Genomic DNA, 13,489 nt, shown 5'->3' with positions numbered 1-13,489 from the left:
AAACCCAAACATGTATTGAAGATAAAAATAAAAAATAAAATAAAAAGAGAGAAAGATGCTTATTTTTGTTCATTTATAAAATTTTACTATTTTATTACCCAATTTTTTTTACTGTACGTTAAGTGATTTTTTAATTTAAATGAAAAGGGGGAATGTTGCATTAGATAGGGAAAATTCAGGTGTAACGTGCTCCATAGCATAAATTAGGATAAAAAGTGAAATAAAACTAATAAATCATGTTGGTAAAATGTAACTTGCCTGAATTTTTTTTAATAAGAATTTTGGGTATTCAACAAGACTCGAAAAATGGGGAAAATATTAACAAGGAAGAAACCATGCATAGGTTGACAATTGGGGTAATATATTAGCAATTTATTGACAAATTAATTATATTCCTCATTCACAAAACAAAGAATTAATAAAGCAAAAGAGGTTCATGACCACAAAAATCTTCGCTTATTGTGATGAATCATCATTAATTTATATTCAGCAAAAGCAAATTAATTGGGGAGATCCCACCTTAGTCACTCTCACTGAAGCAGAGAGGTCCATAGAGACCATCCGAAAGTGTAGCTTGCATTTCAGATTTCCAATGGCGCTTCCTTTGGTTTATAAACCAATTGTTTACCTGCTTCTGGTCTAGGCCAGTCCATTCAGCTAAGGCAACCTTATCTGCGTCCTGGGCCAATAATGACAACTTTGTAATTAAAATTTAAAACTAAAACCTACTTGTCATGGGCAAATTAAAAGCAATTGTCTAGACAAGTGCTTAATTAATAAAGACAAATAGGAATCTTAATTAAATGAATAAAGTTTTATGGACTGAACCTAATTATGCACCATTTTTTTTTTGGGTAAAGTGTGTGTCATTTTAAAGGATGTAAAGTTGTGTCATTTTAAGAGAGAGAAAGAGATAAATAAAGAAAGAGAGAGAGTTGACAAAAAAAATAAAGGTGTGGGTCCCACCTCTTTGTGAGAGTGAAAGGATATAAATTATGTCATTTAAAAGGATAAACACTTTTCCCTCTTTTTTTTTAACACGAAGAATTAACTTGATGCTTGGAAGAAAAGATGTTTGTTTAAATTACCGTTGGGTATGGCCATTTAAAGTGAATATTCCACCATGTAAGTAAGATTTGCTTTGCTTCTTTTGGTAGCTTTTCTTTCTTCTTCTTTTTGGAAAACTCGTGCTTTAGACTACTAATGTAGCTGCTATATCTACGTTGCAGATTATCCTTCAGCTCTTGAACTTCAACTATCCTCTTGCTTTCTATTGCCTCTTTCTCCTTCCTAATAAAATCCTTCTCAGATGACGCAGTAACTTCATCTATCAAATTGATCAAAGCAAAAATATTAGTTATAAAGTTCAACCCACAAAGTTCACTTGGTCACTTCACTTGTACGTTCATGCATCAAAATGTGTTTGATGAGATAGACAGGCTTGATAATCGATTAACAATGGCATATCGATCCACAGAGAAAATAAACCATTTATGGCACATATCCCATATTAAGATAGATTCATTATTTGATATGTCAAACACCAAAAAGGCGGCAGTAATGGAGATAAAGCGAAGAGCAACTTCAACAAGGATCTACCATTTTTTTTATGAGTATTATCTATTGATTTATCGATTACTCAACTAATCCAATTTTAATTGGGTAGGACCATAATAGTGGCAAAGCTTTCCCTAATAAGTTTTAATACAACTGCATTCTCAGGGACTCAAACTCGAGAGAACTGGTTAAGCTAGAATAATCCCTTACCAGTTGATCCACATGGTTGGTGGACGGATCTACCATATTTTGCTAGATTTGAATCAATTTTAATGTTAGAAATATATAATCAGCCAAGAAATTTCTAGCAAATAACTTAACAACAGACTCTTATTTATAATATCATATGTTTAACAACCATAGAATTGGCAAACAATATATATATATATATATATATATATATATATATATATATATATATATATATATATATATATGTGTGCAATAACTAGTACTGCGTGATTTTTATGAGATTGATCTTTCTTTCGTTTTATTTTTTGCAAAAGCCAGCCAAAATATGCTCTTTGGTACAATTAAACAAATAATTTCTAGAAAAAATGCTTTTGGAAAAGTTCAAAAAATATTTTATGTGCTTTCTTTAAAGGGGTTTCAATCTGTCATGTTTCAGGAAAGAAATTTGATCCTGCAAAAAAATATAACTATCTACTACAAATAATACATAGTTATAATATTAAAAAAAAATTCATTTTTCTTAGGAGGTCATCGGGTGAAGTGGCTGAGAGAGAAAAAATAATTTTAACATTATAACTATGTACTACCCGTAATATATAGTCATAATATGTAACATGATCATATTTTCCTTCGTACAACATTATTCTTATATTTCCCTTGCTAAAATCTAGAGTTTCTAAAAAAGAAAACAACTTTCCCAAATGGACATTGTGTTTTGATTTGTTTCTTATTTTTTTATTAATGAAATCAAACGAAACAAGTAGGGATGAGTTGGAAAAGGAAAGGAAGAAATATAATAGGATATCTTCCCTTTGGAAGATAAGTAAAGGAACCAATTAATCAGAATTCTAATACCCTTGTTTTACGTTTATATTATAATGGACATTTGAGAGGAAAAGAGAGAAAATACATCCTCTTTGAGTTTATTTACCTTCCTATAAATTTTAAACACCCAAGGAAACTTTTCTCTTCCCCTCATTGTCTTTCTGCTCCTTTCATTACCTTCCAAGACAAAAAATCTGCATCAAGCAGAATTACTAACCATGCAATGACCTAAACTAATGGCTTGCCCTTGGAATGTTCTTAGCTCGTTCTTCAATTTCCTCCACTAATGTTAGGTTAAAAATATTTAACATAAGTTAAATAGAAACTTTACAACTTCTCTAAGCAGGGACAACAAATTTAGTTGCCAAGGGCTAAATTGCCATTTGTCTTAAGCATCAAGAGATCTTCCTAGAAGATTATTGGAGTTAATTCCTAGAAGATTGACCCTAAATAGCAAATACCATATACTTAATTAGCAGTATTTAGTAGTTCTTTTATAAGTCTTTCGAACATATGTCAAGTGTCAACAGAGTCCTGCTGCAATAGTATACATTTAAATAACCAAGACAAGCATACAATCAACTGAAAAAGCATATAAAGTCATTTATATATAAATCCTCTGTGTGTGTACTTCATAACTGGATGATCCAGAGAAATTAAACTCTTTCCACTCCATAATCTCCAGATCCAGCGCAATGCTCAAATTAAAGAAAGTAGCTTTATCCAGAACTGGAACTAATATATATATATATATATATATATATATATATATATATACCCAAAATAGCCAATGAACATGTATCTTATAAAGTACATGCAGTTGGTGTTACTATAATAAAACTATGCAACAATTCCGAACGTGTTCAAGTACAACGGTTTCAACTAATTTATATGGATAACCCCAAAAGCAAAAGTGATCAGATTAAAGAAAAGGAAAGAGACAGCGGATTTCTAAGGAAACGATGAGATCGATCAGTTCACAACACGTGCAACCACACTACTACATAGAACAGAATCTTAAATGTGTTAATTATGATAAAGATCAAAGACAAGGCACATCTTGTCTCTCAGGGTTTATGATGGACATAATCATACCTCTTTGAAGTTGAATGCAAACTGTTTCCATTTGAGTACTTTAAACAAAGACTTTTTCTGATCCATGCATGCTTGAAAGGACTATAATTTATTTAAGAGAAAAGTTTGTTACAGACCCTCATAGGAGGAGTTTGGGCCATTGATTTCTATCAGCAAAAAGCAGAGAGAAATGAATAAAGTAAGAAAATTGTTATAGTTGAAAATATTGTGAGGAAGAAGTGTCGTGGTATTATTATATCAGTTCTGTTTGGACTCATGCACTTTTTCGTTATATCCACACTGTCTAGTAGACATCATTACAAGTATCATGACATACAATTAGAAATAAAGAACTTCATGTTAAAGAATCTGAGGTACAAATGACACGGATATTTCGATCCGTGCCCATAATAAAATGATAAAGGCTCGCAAGGGCTACCAAGAATGTGCCACCCGCCTAATTATGAAATGAATCAATTTAGTCTGAATATTAACTAATATTATCGAAAAGTGAATTTGTTTACCATTAACCGCTTCAAATATATATCCAATTCCACCGTGCTCTTTTCTACTTTTGCAATTATAGCACTCAGAAACAGATCATCGAATTACATGCAATGATTAGTTCACATAGAAGTTTTTCAAAAGAATAAGTCATCTAGGCCAGCAAAAGTTTTTTTAGGGTCTCGGCGAATAATTCTGTGACATGCAAAGGGATATTATTTGATACACTGCTAGTTCTATAACATAAAATAAAACAGTTACAAAGAGACATAAAATTTGCAATTTTTTATTCTACAAATCAAAGTTATATATGCTTTTAGTGATCTTAAGCTATTTAATTGGAATTTAGAATTTAAAATATTTTTTTTATCTACGAAGTAATACATCATATATATGAGTAATTTTTTTCTTAAAAGGAGTTAAATATAAAGAAATAAATATGTTAAGATTTTGTTCTATTATAATATGTCGTATATATAGACAAATAAAGTTAAGATTGTATAATTATCCCTTTTATAATTATAACACTTCTCTTCAACTGGATATCTATCTTATCAGCTTGATAGTGAGGTCTTCAAATTTTTGTTATTCTATTTCCTAAAACCCTTACGGATAATATAGATAAATTACCGGTGCCCATTGCAAATAATCTTTCCTATTATAAACTAATTCGATGAATAAGATGTAAGACCTAGGGTGCGCATGACAACTTTTCCGGAATCAATTTTTTTTTTTTAATTTTTGTTCCTGGGAACAGAAATGGATAGAAAACTCGTTTGGTAAAACCGATTTAATTTTTTGTTCTCAGGATGAACCGAATTAATTTTTGTGCTGGGGAAAAGAAAAAAGAATCAGAAAATTTCTGCTTTTTTGTTCTCGGGCACAAAATGAGAAATACTTATATCTCTTAATCACTTTCCATCTCTACCACCATCACTACCACCACCACCATCATCCCAACATGACCACTGCCACCATCGTCGTCGTCGTCGTCGTACCACTAGTGTTGTCGTGACCACCCCCACCACCACGATGCCACCGCCACCATTACCACCACCTCCACCCATCACTACCACCATGCCACCATCACCACCACCACAACTACCACCGCTGCAACCACCACCACCACCATCATCGCAACCACTGTCGCCACCATCACCACGCGCCACTGCCACCACCACCGCTACCGCTACCATCACCACCACTGTCACCAACCACCACTATCATTGTTGCAGCCACCATCGACACCGCCGCCACCGACCGCCACCACCATCGCCACCATTACACCACCCACGTCACTACCACCACCATCGCCGCCACCACTGCCGCCACCATCACCACGCGCCACTGCCACCACCACCACCGCTACCATCACCACCACTGTCACCAACCACCACTATCATTGTTGCAGCCACCATCGACACCGCCGCCACCGACCACCACCACCATCGCCACCATTACACCACCCACGTCACTACCACCACCATCGCCGCCACCACTGCCACCATCACCACCACCACTGTCACCTACCACCACCGCCACCGCCGCAGCCGCAACCACCACCACCACCATCTCCATGATGCCATCACAACCACCACCACCATGCCACCGCTACCATTGTCGCCGCCACCAATGTCACCAACCACCATTGTCGCAGCCACTGCTGTCACCTCTACCACCACTACCACCACCACAACGCCACCGTTACCATCACTACCACTGTCACCAACCACCACTATAATTGCTGCAGCCACCACCGACATCGCCGCCGTCGCCGCCACCAACCACCACCACCATCGTCACAGCCACTACTGTCACCACCACCACCCCGCCACCATTACCACCACCACCACCACTGTCACCTACCACCACCTCCATCGCCACCGCCACCACCATGCCACCCTCTGCCGCCGCCACCACCACCACCACCACCACCACCACAACCACACCATACGGAAAGAAAAATTATGATCCATTTTTTATATTTAATAGAAATTATTTTTTATTATATTATTTGTTGTGTTATCAAAAGCAATTCTCATTCTTGGAATAAAAATTGAATATGTTATCAAACACATTTTTTATTCTCAGAAACTGTTCCAAGGAACAAAAATAGAAAAGAATTGTTTCTTTTCAAAAACAGTGTTAGGGAATAGAATGGTTGTCATGCACACCCCTACAGAGTGGAGATCATTAAGATTCAGAAGCATGGAACTGAGGTCTGGTGGGTGATGAGTGTCAGGTGGGCCATGAGAAGCCTATGGCTGAAACTATCACTAATGGATTAAGTTAACTCAACTATAACAAATGGATTCGACTAGGGGTGTAAATGGTACAGCCTAGCCTATATTAAGTCAGACTTGACCTACTATAAGTAGTAAAGAAAACAGGCCATAGGCTTTTTTGCACATTCGAACTTACAAGCCTACAGGCCGGCCTATATCGTATTATTTATTTAAAATATGATAAATAAAATTATTATTTAATAATTTTGAATAATAAAATATATTATTTTAATTATTTTTTAATTGTTGAATGTTTAATAGGCTTAAACAGGCTAACAGGCTAATAGGCCTAGGTCAAGGCTATTATTTTTTAAATATAGGTCAGACCAGACTTGTAATTTGGAGCCTACACAGGCTAATAGGCCAGACCATACCCAATGTTTGTTACACAGGCTTGGCCTATTTAAGCCAAAGCCTAGCCTAGCCCAACCCATTTACACCCCTAGATTCGACACTATATCTCAACCCAAAATTTTAACGCAATGAATTTATAAGTTTTTACATTTATGTGAATATCACTTAGCTCGTTACCAATGAATATATGATTTCATCATATTTCAAAATTCCAATATTGATCAGGAGTGAACAAGCTACTCGGTGGTGGAGGAGATAACAGCTTTTTGTTAAACATGGCAAAAATAGCACAAAAGCTGAGGCTTTTTGACCCATCTGCCAGTAATTGTTTATATAGGTTGAGTGGGAATTATATTCACAACGAGGTGACACTGATTATAGTTGCGAGACCTACCACCCCATTACGAATATAATTTCAACTCAATCTATACATTAACAATTACAAGTTGGCCGGGTTTGATCCTAGACGGGTCAAACAACCAAAATTTGGACATGTGACTAACACCTGACGGTGCTGACAATTGGAGCAAAGGCAGAAGATGCCGACAAAAAGGGTGGGACCACCAGTGAGATGAAAGGAGGAGATGCGCTAGTAGTATAATGTGTACATGGTGGAGGAGGCAATTAAGTGAGACGTTTTACGGTGGTAGGGCTCCGGGAGGCGATCGGTTAGTGGTGTGGGTGTTGGTGAGTGTCTTGCTTCGGAGGAGTTAGGGCGCGAAACATAGGTAGCCTATTTCATAAGAAAAACAAACCTAAAATTTATACAACATAAGATTAGTTTTATCTCCAATAGACTCATCAAAAATAAATCGTGACTCTTTTTTTTGTTTTCCTTTTTTTTGTAAATGATGGGCTCCACCACATTTGTGTCTATAACACGAGAGATCTTCTCTCATATAACATGAGATTAGATAAACCCAAAATAATTATACAATTATTCTTTTAATGTACAACATATACCTTTTAACTAGTGCAAGCTTCTAGCATGCATTTTCATATACAATCATGAGATAACATCATGGTGATTATCAACTATATATACATTTAATTGATTAACCTTTATCAATTTTTTATACGTGTATGTAGTTTAATCATAAAAGTATTATGTATATATTAATTGACCGCTGAATAGTTGGAATAATGTTTGTTAAGTGCTGTTTAATAAAATATATAAACATGCTACGTACTAAGATATAAAGCTCTCTATATCATGAAATCCAAGAAAAATTATTAGATTGCCATAATTTTTGCAAAATCAAGCAAGTTTATTGACTTTTGGACTGATGAGTGGTCATTGCCGAATTTACTCATCCAATCACCACCTTGAATCTTGATAAATTCAAGCTGAAATATGTCAAATTTTTTCTAGCTATACAGCATTTCTCAAAATTTAAACACATAGAGAGGGTCATCAAGCACATCACATGCAACCAAAAACTGTTTAAAGACACATGCGATTGAAGTATTCGTTATCAATATATAGAGAGAGTTTCATTAAGCTAAACAGCTGTACCAAGAAATGCCAAACTCAATTACTTGTCTATATTACATGACCAAAAACACTAACATCCTTCAACAGCAATAACAGAAACAGAAGTCCACTAATATGTGTCAGTGAAAAAGTACTATTAACAGAAAATAATTTAGAAATTCATCAACAATTCTCACATATTAAACCAACTCACTTTCGGTGATGGGAAGTCGAAAAACATGAATAAATAAACTAGTCTATATACGCTGAAAAAAGAAGTCCATGTTTCTTTTTTTGGTTTGTATTTTAATCAACACAAAAACTAAAATCGCAATTTTAGAAGTGCACTCCCCACACATGTGTCCTGAAGGAGGTAGATCTTATCATTAAGGAAGCTAACGACGTACGTATAAGAAAACATAAACCACATGACAACAGTGCTTCCATGTGAGCCAGTTCCTCATCAAGTGTACTTTAGGCCTTTTTGGCTAACCTGAGAACCTTAATTCGTATTATTTTATGAGTGAATGTTTTCCACATTAATTTATTAGATGCAAACCTTGTTAACTGAACTTATTAGCTATATGTCTCGATTTAAAAAATCACAGAAAACTAGAGAGAGAGAGAGAGAGAGAGAGAGAGACCAGGTTCAGGAGTGTTGTTTCTGGCATGAGGACCATTGCAGATGGAGTTAAGCTTCGTTTCCATGTCGTTGAGGAACGCGGTTGCCTCGTCAAAAGGCCTTGAGAGATCCAATTTGAACTTCACCAATAAATTGCAATACGTATCCTTCGATGCAACAAGCAAAAATAAACCGAGTACAATTAACCTGAGTACTGATCAATCGAATTAATTAAGAAAGACACCGAAACTTAGGGTTTGCAGTTTAGTTAATGAATTTTTTGAAAAAGAGACCATGAAATCATCGAGCTCAGGATCAGCACCGAAGAAGGTAGATATCTGACACACATCACTATGCTCCCCTCTGATTTCATCTAATAGTTGCGCCATCTCTGGCGGCGCTCCCACCTGAAAATTAAAACACAAAATTTAACTTCCTAAGTATAACTGATTCATTGGTTGAAGAAAACAAATTTAAAAAGGGTTTGGTCCCTAAGCCACTCTATATATATATATATATGTGATGACGAAAATCATACCTGAATATTGCAAACTTATATCGTTCAAATCATATATATATATATTTATATTCATATATTAGAGTACCTTCTGGCAATCGATGTAGGCATGGAGAAGCTGAGGAAAAAGAGGATGAGAAGCAACTTTAGCACCAAGAACTTTGGAAACCTCATCCTCGTCCTGCTGCAAGACAACCTTAGACGACTCTGCATCCGATGAAGAACAACCGGACCGGACTAACTGCGCCGGTCCGGACCGGACTAACTGGGCACCGATTGATGAAATCACGTTGTGACTGGTCGATGTTAATAGCGGCGGCGGAGGAGCCATAGATGACTGCTCTGAGTAGTGAAAGCCGTACAGGTTCTCCATTTATTTTTTATTTTTCAAAAGAAAATCATAGTTCATCATAAAGAATTAGATTGGTGCATATATATATATATAGAGAGAGAGAAAGTGATAGTGGCAGGGTGAGAAATAAGGATTGTTTTTGAACATTATGCTTCTTATAAAATATTAGTGGACTAAGATATTAATAAGTTCGGAGTGGATATATATGTTACACATACAAAGGTAAATGAAAAATGATAAAGAAAAAGAGAAAATTTTTTATTAAAATAAATAGTTACAAAATTAATATAGTTAATTTATCTTTGTATGATTATATTTTTCCTACATGATCATGTCATGTTTTATTTAACCTGAGAGGATACATGTTAAATAATCAAATTGAAAATTGAAGACCTAATAGTGGTGGAGAGATTCTTGTGCAAGAACCGAAATGGAAATTGAAGGCGTGACAGTGATAAAAGAGTTGGAAAGCGAAGCTTGTGCACTACAGAAAGAATAAAATGACAAGACAAAATAAAACACGATTTTATTGCTAACAATATCTCACTTGATTTGCGGGTCCTCATTGATCACGTCGCAGGTGGCTTACCGTAACTTTATAATGGGTAAAATTAAGGGCGAGAGACAACAGTAATTAAAAATGGCTAGTAGGCGAGTCACCTTGAGGATAGTGATAAAAAATCTTTAAGCTTTGGAATTAGTCTCATCCAAATAAATGGAGATATCTTGAGAAACAAAAAAATTAATTGGCCAGTAGGTTTTATCTGTCAGTAATGTTAAAAATTTAAATATCTAAAAAACATAAGAAAATTTTAGGCAAAATAACTTGGGGTTAGTGGCAAAAACTGTCACATTATATATACCTAAAGAACTGAAGGGAAATGTTATCAAAAAAAAAAAAAAAAAGAACTGAAGGGAATTAGTATTATCAAATAGGTGGAGACACAACACAATTGAGAAAAAAAATCAGAAAAAAATCTTAAAATTAATAACATGTTAAATTTAAACTCAAAAAAATAAAATAAATATAACTCTTATAATGTGTCTATTATTTATTTTTTTCTTGACTTTAAAAACTTTAATAATGAAAATGAAATAGTTAAATAACTATATATACTATATTTTTAATTTTTGTTGAAAAATAACACTATAAGTACTTTAAAAAAAAACATAACGTATCTCCCATAAATAACATCAAAACACCTAATTTAATTTATTATGCGTAATTGGATATGGGATTTATTGTTAATGCTCTTATTACAAAAAAAATTACACCATCAAGAAATTATATGATATATCTTTCTTAAAAAATAGTCGCTAGAAAAAAAATTAATTATAAAGATAGCTTGTCACTTTCTTATTTATTTATAATTTTTTTTTTTTTTACAATTTATCTTTATATGGCCTCATCATTTGCGCAGCGCCGCCCCATAGAAGTTACACAAAGTCTAAGATTTAATCTATTCTTTCCTCATTCTCGCTATTCATTTGACATGTATACTATTGGCTTTCTAACACTCAGTGACTTATCTAATGCATGCCTTTTTTTATTTTTAAAGTAAGTTTTTGTTTTAAAGTGAGTAAATAATGGTATACTCAAGATTGATTTGATATAAAGTGTATCGTATTCTTTTTTTCATACACACCATGATTGATTAAATTTATAGTGAAAATCTGATCTCATGCATTATGATTGTTTTAATTTATGCTGAATTATAATCTTAATTATCTCACTAAAATTTAAGAATTAAAATATCTTTAATTATTTTCTTTAAAATTCAATATATATATATAGATTACTTTTTCATTGATCATACCAATTGTAACGAAAGCTTTGCATAATTAGCAAAGCTCGTAATATAATTTTATTCTGAAAACAAAAATAAGTGGTGTTCAAATTAAAATAGTTGTATATAAAAAATCCTAAAGGTAACTCAGTTGAGAACTGAGTTTCCAAGAATTTGCTCGGGTCAGGGTTCAAATTCTTGAAAAAATTTTGAGGGCCAGAAGACGTGCCTCTCTCCTCAAAGGGAGATTAGTCTTTCCGATTCATAGGAGAAGACTTATACCGATATATATCATTAATAAGTGCTATTGTAAGTCATTATTAACACTTGTATGGCGTGCTTTTGACATTAGAATGGGCAAACTTTTCTTTTTTCTCTTAAAAAAAAACCGAAATACATTTCAATTAATTAAAAAATATACCCATGATCTTATTCTTTATTTTTGTAAATCTTTACCAGTGCTTTTGACATTAGAATGGGAATTTTTTTCTTTTTTCCCATAAAAAAAACCGAAATACATTTCAATTAATTAAAAAATATACCCATGACCTTATTCTTTATTTTTTAAAATCTTTACCAATTCATTGAAATACGGCTAGTTAATTTGGTTAAGTTTTGTCAAATTACATAGGAAGCTCTTTCAATATATATATATATATATATATATATATATATATATATATATATATAGATAGGATCAACTTACACCAGCGTAAAAATAATAAATCTTACACCAAATCTTAACCGCTGATTTTCGTGCATCTAACGGTTGAGATTTATTGGGAATTAAAAATTAGTTAATGAGTGAGACATATATAATAATTCTTAACCGTTAGATGCAGAAAATCAATGATTAAGATTTGGTGTAAAATTTATTATTCTTATACTGGTGTAAGATGATCCTGCTCCATATATATATATATATATATATATATATATATATATATATATGTGGATAGTGCATTGCGTATTGCATTTTTCTATGTCTTGTTTTTTCTCCCAATTGCATTGTGCTTATCTTCACAATCCTTACCCGCAGCAATCGCTCGTTTCCACTATTCGTACCATGAAATATTCACAACAATATCTATATATAGAGCTTATGCCCGATTTTCTACTTTACACATTACTCCATCTCTTTCACTTTGACTTGAGCATTGAGTTCGTGCAAGTGTTTCACCATATGTTGGTTGCATACGGAGAAGCAACCTCCTGACTACCATTAAGGAAATCAGAGACTTGAAACATATAATATAAATCAATCCCACCACCTTAGAGTGGACAAAAATAAAATCCTATATGTATTGCTCTTTAGATTACATAAGAATTTTTTCAAAACCAAGCGAACTAATTAGGACATGAAGGAATCTATGACATGGACGTTTTTTAAGTGGGGGCCAACCCTTCAAATCTTTTTTTTTTTTTTTTAATCTTTCCGTAAGATTTAGGAAGAATTGTCTGAGTTTAGAGGGCCAACGCTCATCCTAACCTAGGGATATAAATATAGGTTATGACACGCGGTCGATCTGTGACACGACACGAAAATTCGTGTTCGGGTTAACTCGCAATAAAAAAATCATGTCATGTTTGTGTTGGAAAAAATGACACGTAAAAAATTCGTGTCCTGTTCGCGTTGATGTATTCGTGTTCGTGTTGACCCATATTTTTTTAATTATTTTATTATTATTTTTTTAATTTCGACATTTTTTAAATTTTTTTTTGTCAATTACCATTTTGACCCCTATTTTACGTGTTATTCGTGTTGTATCGTGTTAACTCGTAAAAAAAATTCATATCGTGTTAGTGTTGAAGATTTTGACACGAATAAAAATTAGTATTGTGTTCGTGTTGATGTATTCATATTGTGTCAAATTCATGTCGTGTCAACCCATTTTGACACCTTTATCCTAACCCCGCTTGGCTGTTAGGAATCACATCTTTAGTTT

General features: G+C 33.7%; 1 protein-coding gene across 1 annotated transcript; it reads right to left on the bottom strand.

Moving 5' to 3' along the window:
- Positions 1-520: 520 nt before the first annotated feature.
- Positions 521-9,777, bottom strand: LOC133294611 (homeobox protein knotted-1-like 6). Its single transcript, XM_061493314.1, has 5 exons — positions 9,493-9,777; positions 9,181-9,294; positions 8,910-9,054; positions 1,089-1,327; positions 521-679 (listed from the first exon to the last, which is right to left on the bottom strand). Exons 1-5 carry the CDS (start codon positions 9,775-9,777, stop codon positions 521-523), a joined length of 942 nt encoding a protein of 313 aa, XP_061349298.1.
- Positions 9,778-13,489: the final 3,712 nt, after the last annotated feature.

This window comes from Gastrolobium bilobum, unplaced genomic scaffold (genome assembly GCF_033153095.1).
Source record: "Gastrolobium bilobum isolate Gb01-03AN ecotype WA unplaced genomic scaffold, APGP_CSIRO_Gbil_v1 utg27014, whole genome shotgun sequence".
NCBI classification, from domain to species: domain Eukaryota; kingdom Viridiplantae; phylum Streptophyta; class Magnoliopsida; order Fabales; family Fabaceae; genus Gastrolobium; species Gastrolobium bilobum.
The sequence above is the reverse complement of the archived record's forward strand: the minus strand, read 5'-3'. Positions and strand labels throughout refer to the sequence as shown.

Bases quoted from the DNA above. Each gene is read 5' to 3' on its own strand.
- LOC133294611 (XM_061493314.1), bottom strand. From the start codon at position 9,777: ATGGAGAACCTGTACGGCTTTCACTACTCAGAGCAGTCATCTATGGCT. The intron at 9,055-9,180 runs GTCTCTTTTTCA...GTTGCATCGAAG, and splicing joins CTGAGCTCGATGATTTCATG to GATACGTATTGCAATTTATT. The intron at 680-1,088 runs GTAATTTAAACA...TTATTGGCCCAG, and splicing joins TTAAATGGCCATACCCAACG to GACGCAGATAAGGTTGCCTT.